Here is an 8076-nt window from a genome sequence, read left to right on the forward strand (position 1 = left end):
TATGCTTTTTAAAACGAAAACGCACTAGTGTAAGTTAGCGTAGGGACATTAGTCCCTCATCAGGACATCATCAGCGAAGAGAGGGCTTGTCTGTCTCCTGAAAAAGCAGACATGCTAATTTTTTTGAAGAACTGCTGAGTGATTTAAAGATCTTAAGCATGCAGCAGTGATCCTCACATACTGACTTAAAACTGTTCATTTGGCAATGAAAACTATTTGAACTTTATTAAAACTATTTGCACTGATTTATTGTGTTGGCTACATTTTGTTCCTTTGTGCAGTGCCACAGGAGTCTTTTGAGTCTGTAAAAACCTCAACAAACTGGAAAAAAAAAGTTTTATGAGGTAAACTTTTTTAGGTAATGTAATCTTGTTAAAATGGATTTCATAAAATTGGTATCGAAAATAGTATCGTTCAGGAACCGGTATTGAAGTCAAGGTATCTGTATCGATATCGACATTTTTTGAACGATTCCCAGCCCTAGCTGTGAGTATACAGACATACTGCTGCTGCACAAATAGCATATAAAGTAACCCCCAACAAAGCTGGAACGAGAAGATAAACAAAACTGTTTATAAAATGCATAAAAATGTTTATGCTGCTGCTATACAATAATATGCTTGAAAGCATCCCCATAAAGCAGAAGAAGAGATTAAATGATAACCCCCCCCCCAAAAACAAGCAGATCTATTGCCAAGACATGTACTGCTACTGCTCCGGAGAGTCATGAGGCAGAGTGTTTGCTATCTATGTGAGCCTGGACAGGCTTTGCCGAATGGCTTAACATCTAGTAGTTTGACTTGTGTGTATCCGGGCTAGCAAAGCTGAGAGTTATTTCACTAGTGACTTTAGCAATGTGAACCTTGGTGCCATACCCTTAGGTTTGTTTAAATATTGACCTTAACCTGCCATCCGCTGAACGTAAGCAGCATATGCTCTTCTGTGTCGGCCGCAACACAAGGATATTGCATCATACATAAAACCAATATATTTTAAGTTTATTGCAAAATATTAATCTATAAATAAATTTAAGTAGCCTTTTTTCAAAGCACAGGGTGGTGATTGTAAGTCTGTAACACAGTTACGAGTATATGAAGTGTGCCATTTGGGACCCAGCCTTGGTGTGACTTCTTTGCTGCGCTTTTTAATGAGTTTTGTATTGCGCTTTTTAATGAGCTCTGTATTGCAAGCCTAAAGAACACAGAAATCCCGTCACTAAGCATTTGTTTATAAACAGTAGCTTAATCTATTCTATGCCCTAAAATAAGATAAGTTCAATATAACATTAACCTATCGTTTGCCAAGCATGAAATCTTTATTAAGATCGAGACCTATATGCGCAGCTTATGCTATTCAGGTAAAGACATTTTCCAAACAAAATAATCAAAACACTACATAAAACAGTACTTGGTACCAAAAATACCATGGCAGAAACCATTAAGCCTACATTCCCAGGAGGAGGGCCAGGTGGAGAATCTTTTGTTTCCTTCTGTTTTTGTTCCGCCGCTGCCCAAAACATCAGTTTCCTCAGTCTCTGGGTCTCAAGAGGGCAGCTGTGAACTGTGCATCACGGGACCACTTCCCTCCTCCTCTCTTGCCAGCGAGCAGCAGTGGGTTGCCCAAGAGCACCCCTCCTGCCCATTCGTGGAACCAGGTAAGGGCTGTAACACCCCGCTTCACGTCATCACATGCTGGGCTGTCACAAGCCTCACGCCCCATTCACACGGGGCATCGGCGTCAATGCCTCTCGTTTACTTTGAATGGAGTGACATCAAGCGTTGGCGAAATGAATTGTGGGTCCGTCGTGTCGCGTTGGGTCCGTTGCTCACGGCAGAACTTGAAAACTTTTTAACTTTTCAAGTGCCAATGCAGGCGTTAGCCAATCAGATCGCCTTATGCAAATACCCTAGCGCAGATGCTAGCCAATCGCGTTCATGCAACACCAGAAAACTAATGTGATTGGCTGTTGTCACTATGACGGTCGCGTCAGCACCAAACTTCAGAAACGCCTTCCGTCAAGCGTTAACGCCCCTGTGTTTTCTTCCGCACAAGGAGGAATCAGGTGAGTGTTACACTTCACACCCAGACTCCGCCCTCTGCCGTCACAGGCCCCACCGCGGGTACATCAGTGGCTCTGTTGGTTCCACTGGCACGGTCTCTCGGAGCCTGGTTAGTGCTCCCCAGTCCGTATCGCTGGCTCCTGCGGATCATCAGACTCGGCTATGCGATTCAGTTCGCCCGGCGTCCCCCCAAGTTCAGGGGTATCTGGTTCAATTCAGTCAAGGTTGTTGATGTACCTGTCTTGCAGGTGGAAATCGCAGTCCTGCTGGTGAAGGACGCAATAGAGTCGGTCCCTCCAGCCGATGAGGTCGGGGTTTTACAGCCCTTACTTCATTGTGCCCAAGAAAAGCAGTGGGTCATGACCGATCTTGGATCTGTGAGTTTTAAACCGTGTGCTTCACAAGCTGCCGTTCAAGATGTTGATGCAGAAACACATTTTCGAGTGCATCCGTCCCCAAGATTGGTTTGCAGCGATCAACCTGGAGGACGCGTACTTTCATGTCTCGATCCTTTCGCTGCACAGGCCATTCCTGTGATTCTGCCCTTCGGGCTGTCCCTGTCGCCTCGCGTCTTCACCAAAGTCGCGGAGACAGCCCTTGTTCCCTTGAGGGAACGGGGAATGGCATCCTCAACTATCTCGATGACTGGCTCATACTCGCACAGTCTCGCGATCAGTTGTGCGCACACAGGAACCTGGTGCTCAGACTCCTCAGCCAGTTGGGTCTTCGGGTCAACTGGAAAAAGAGCAAACTCGTGCCAAATGCAGAGGATCTCTTTTCTCGGCCTGGAGTTGGATTCGGTCAGCCAGACAGCACGCCTCCCCCAGGAACGTGCTCAGTCGGTGCTGAACTGCCTCAAGACCTTATCAGGCAGGACGACGGCCCCACTGAAATATTTTGCAGAGGCTCCTGGGGCATATGGCTGTGGTTGCAACAGTAGTTATGCTCGGTCTGCTCCATATGAGACCGCTTCAGCACTGGCTTCATGGCCGAGTCCTGAGGTGGGCATGGCTACGTGGTACTCACCGGGTTCAGATTACACCGGCCTGCCGCAGAACCTTCAGCCCGTGGACGGATCCCTCGTTCCTTCGGGCAGGTGTGCCCCTGGAACAGGTATCCAGGCATGCTGTGATATTCACAGACACCTCTGCGACCGGCTGGGGAGCCACGTACAACGGACACGCAGTGTCAGGGCTCAGAGAGGTGCCTTCGGGGCAAGGACATTCTGGTCCGCACGGATAACATAATAATAATAATAATTCATTACATTTATATAGCGCTTTTCTAGGCACTCAAAGTGCTTTACATTGTATGGGGTATCTCCTCATCTACCACCAATGTGCAGCATCCACCTGGACAACAGTCAGAAGCATGGAGTCAGAAGCATCTGAGGTCCCTTCGTACCATCCACATCCCAGGAGTTTTCAATCGGGCAGCCGACGAGCTGTCTCGAGCAGCAATTCCAGGGGAGTGGAGACTCCATCCTCAGGCGGTTCAGTTGATTTGGAGGCAGTTCGAAGTTGCTCAGGTGGACCTTTTGCATCTCCAAAAACCACCCACTGCCAGTGTTTCTACTCCCTAACCGAGGCAACGCTCGGCACGGATGCACTGGCACACAGCTGGCCTGCGCAAATATGCGTTCCCCCCAGTGAGCCTATTAGCACAGACACTGTGCAAGATCAGGGAGGACGAGGAGCAGGTCCTGTTAGTGGCTCCATATTGGCCCAACAGGACCTGGTTCCTGGAACTCATGCTCCTCGCGACAGCCCCTCCCTGGCCGATTTCTCAGAGGAAGGATCTGCTTTCTCAGAGACGGGGCACCCTCTGGCACCCGCGTCAAGACCTGTGGAAACTCCATGTGTGGTTCCTGGATGGGACGCGGAGGTTCTAGGTGACCTACCCCAGGAGGTAGCGCTCACTAGCGCTTCAGCATGAGCTCCGTCCACGAGATGGGCCTATGCTCTGAAGTGGAACCTGTTCGTCGAATGGTATTCCTCTCACCACGAGGACCTCTGGAAATGTTCGATCAGAGCCGTGCTTTCCTTCTTGCAGCAAGGGTTGGAGCGTAGGCTGTTCCCCTCCACCCTGAAGGTTTACGTTGCTGCTAATTCCGCCCAGGAGGTTAAATCCTCCCTCCCTACCCTCTTGGGATTTGGCATTGGTGCTAAGAGCCATACAAACTGCCCCCTTCGAGCCTTTGGAGTCAGTCGAGTTGAAGTTTCTTTCTATGAAAACCCTACTCCTGACTGCATTGGCCTCGATCAAGAGGGTGGGGGACCTGCAGGCATTTTCGGTCGATGAATCATGCTCACTTCACTAGGGGTGTCGCATCGTCCTGGGCGCTGGCTCTTTGTGCCTCGCTAGCAGACATTTGTAGAGCTGCGGGCTGGGCAACTCCTAACACGTTCTATAGATAGGAGGAAACCGGTTCGACACGTAGGCTATAGAACCTGTGTTCTCACCTCAAACGGGTAGTGGCACTGAGAGGCCTGGTTCCGAGTCGGATTGCTTTAACGCCTAATTCTCCAGAGAGTTCCCTGACCGGGCAAACCCTGTAGAGTCCTCCAGCACTCCGGTGGCCAGACGTGGCAGACCGTCCAGCCAATGAATTCCTGAAATCTGGTGTGAGGCTAGTGCCCATATGAGAGTGACCCTGTTGGGATGCCATATGTGTATTTCCACGGTGCAGTTACTAGGGCCGTGTTTCCCCTGGCAGACCACGTTCTGCCATCTCTAAATGATGCAGCCTGAGCCGTCTCAGAGACTTCCATGTGCAGTAGGGCCCTACAGGGTTACTCCACGTGAGTAAATGTCACTTAACCCCTTCTGGCAGGAGGTGACTCCGCAGCGTGTCCCTTCCAAATGGATAGGGCACACTTTCCTAGTGTTATCCAAGTCCTACTGTTGGGTTGCTCGAGGAACAGCAGTAGTTGACCTTCTCTGTGTAGAGCCTGGTCCTATCGTCTGCATAAAGGAAGGATCAGGAGGCCTACACAGGGCACTGGAGGGGGCAGCACCTGTGGCGTGTTGGTAGGGATCTCAATTCGTCTGTCATCACCTGACGTGACGTAGAGAGTGACCGACTGAAAGGGAACGTCTCGGTTACGTATGGAACCCTCGTTCCCTGAAAGGAGGGAACGGAGACGTCACGTCATGTCCCATCGCCACAGTTACTGTACCACCACTAAGCTGCCGGGTCACCGGCTCGGCTCCTCAGTGAAAGCATGAATGAATGCGGTGCACCTGCTGCCTCTTATACCCGCACTGCGGGATGTGGCAGCCAGATGCAAATTCCGCATGCCAATGCCCATTGGCTCGTTTAGATACACTCGAAGTGGATTGGTCTCTCTGGTGAGATCCCAATTCGAGGGTTACATATGTAACCGAGACATAATTACTCATTAGGCTTTATTTTTTTTTATTTTTTATTTTGAGTAATTTCAACAAGATCTGTAATGTATTTTTTAATATATTTTTTTAACTTCATTTAGTTTTCTTATACAACATAAACTAGATCAAAAAGTGTGATTAATTGTCAGGGATAAATACCTGCACATGCACATGCGGTGTATAAGGTAAAACCGATCAAAAGATCACAATGATTACATCTTGAAGGAATACAGTAAAATAAAAATATAAATAAAATACAAAAAAACTAAAACAAACAGTATATATGACCAATATGCAGCAATCATATACCCAAGTGATCTAATATAGGATTCCAAATTTCTTGAAATAGATCTGACTTGTCATTGTTCGTAATAAATCGTAATCTCTGTAATATTCATCAACTCACTAAGCCACACATCAAATGTTAGCACAGAGTCCATTTTCCAACAAGTTCTGTAATGTCTTTAGATATTTTGTCACGACCATATTTGCATTTTATATCTTGTTAATTTTTTTAACTAAATTTTTCTGCTCATTATATAGTCATATTTGTTGATGAGCTTCACCGTTCTTCCCAGAGGTCCATGATGAGATCACCAGATCTTGGCGCACACTTTACTCGGCCCGCCTGCGTGCCTCCCCTTTGTCCGCCCTCACAACGGTTGACGGCACTGAAGAAAAGGGGTATGACAGACTGCCTCCCCTGGATGAGTCAGTGGCTGCGCACCTCTGCCCGCCCACGGCCATCGGCTGGAAGGCAAAGGCCGCCCACCAAACTTCTCCAGAATTTGGACGAGTCCTAACCGAACCCCGCAGCTTTCAAGGAGCTGCGCAGCGCGACTGACCTGGCTTTGCTCGCCACGAAGATGATGGCTCAGGCAATCGGCAGATCCATGGCCAGCCTTGTGGTGCTTGAGCGCCACCTATGGTTGACCCTCAAGGAGATCAAGGATGCGGATAAGGTCCCCTTCCTCGACTCCCGTCTTCCCCTCTGGCCTGTTTGGACCTGCGGTGGAAGGGTTCGCTGAGCGCTTCACCGCTGCGCAGTAGACGAACCAGGCAATGCGACACTTCTTGCCAAAGCGCTCCAGTTCTACAGCTGCTGCCAGTCGCCCCAAGACGACACCGACTCAGCAGCCTGTGAAGCCCGCATCATCGGCTGCACCGTCATCCTCTAACCCTGAGCCCCGACATCGCTCTCGCTCGGCCAGACTCTATCCATTCCCTAAGCACCAGGGACCCCGGCCCAAGATAGTACTGGATCCGGTGCCTCAGGCGTCAACCTGATCTGCGGGACAAGAAGAGGAGGGAGCAAAGTCTCGCCATCGCCGGACCACCCCCCAAGCAGCCTCTGTTGTGCCTCCAAGCACCCTGTTCACTTCCGGGTGCTGACGGCAATGTGTTTGTGGTAAATACTGTTGTGAACCCTGGTGGTGGGCAGAGACAACCTAGCTGTTAGTTTTTTTGAAAGGGACTAGGAGGCTCAACCCGCCTCGCCCTATCACCGTCCCTACATGGGACCTGCCCACGGTGTTGAGGGCTCTGAAGAGCCCTCCCTTCGAGCCGCTACAGTCCATTGACCTTCGTCCCCTGGTGCTAAAAACTGCTCTGCTACTCGCGTTAGCATCGGTAAAGCATATGGCACATCTGCAGGCGCTCTCAGTGAGCCCCACCTGTCTTGAATTCGGGCCCAACGACTCCAAGGTTGTCCTGAAGCCGAGGCATGGTTATGTACCTAAAGCGCTCTCGACTCAGTTCAGAGCACAGGTAATAGCTCTTTCGCCGCTTCCTCCTTCGGAGCAGGACCAAGAGCTGAATTTACTCTACCCCCCGGGGCATTGAAATTATATATATTGAGCGTTCCGCCCCGTTCAGGCAGTCGGAACAGCATTTTGTATGCTTCAGTGACTGCACCAAAGGGTCTCTGGTCACGAAGCAGAGACTTTCCAAATGAAATGTTTGGCCCTATTGAGACTTTCCAAATGAAATGTTTGGCCCTATTGCCTCCTGCGGGGCTTTCCTCCAAAATACCTGGTCCCTCTGGGCCCCATTGGTGCTCAGGGCAAGTTCAAGTATTAGTCATTCCTCTAGCATAGCACGGCGGGATTGTACTGGTTCCCCTTAGCATCTTAGCAGACGCAGTACGAGTGGAGTATCGATAGGGAACGTACTCGGTTACTAACGTATCCTCGGTTCTCTGAGACACGGGAACGAGTACTGCGTTGCTGGCCGTGCTATGTAGCTGCACGACTCGGTCGTCGCTTCAGTCGAAGTAACCTGAGGATCCTATGGCGAAGTGTCCGCTTATAAGTGTCCCCCATTCTGCCAGGCTTTGTCGCCATTGGTTTGTTTTTAATTCACTGCACGAGCCAATGGCCGTGCAGTTACACTGCGTTATTTTAAAAGGCTTCAGTATTTGGAGAAAAAGGGAACCGAGGTTACGTTAGTAACCGAGTACATTGTCTTCCCACTTTCTAGGTTCCCCCCCTCCAGTACTGTAAGCTGGAGGTGAGAGTGCAGACATAAAAGCATCCATTTTTACATGCTTCCTCTGGGTTTTCGAGGAACGGGTCAAAAGAAAGAGGGTCCCCTGCTCCCCTTTCTAAATCAGTAAAAAAAAAAAAAA

General features: G+C 49.4%; 1 protein-coding gene across 1 annotated transcript in view; it reads left to right on the forward strand.

The window, feature by feature from the left end:
* The first annotated feature begins 6847 nt into the window (after positions 1 to 6847).
* The window catches only part of LOC107576308 (heat shock 70 kDa protein 12A-like), a 19009-nt gene continuing 17780 nt past the window's right edge, over positions 6848 to 8076 (forward strand). The window contains exons 1-2 of the mRNA XM_016262508.1: positions 6848 to 6858; positions 6929 to 7176. Coding sequence (XP_016117994.1) covers positions 6848 to 6858; positions 6929 to 7176 — 259 coding nt within the window. The remainder of the gene's footprint in view (positions 6859 to 6928; positions 7177 to 8076) is intronic.

Source organism: Sinocyclocheilus grahami, unplaced genomic scaffold (assembly GCF_001515645.1).
Source record: "Sinocyclocheilus grahami isolate Dianchi unplaced genomic scaffold, SAMN03320097.WGS_v1.1 scaffold3475.1, whole genome shotgun sequence".
Classification (NCBI taxonomy): Eukaryota; Metazoa; Chordata; class Actinopteri; order Cypriniformes; family Cyprinidae; genus Sinocyclocheilus; species Sinocyclocheilus grahami.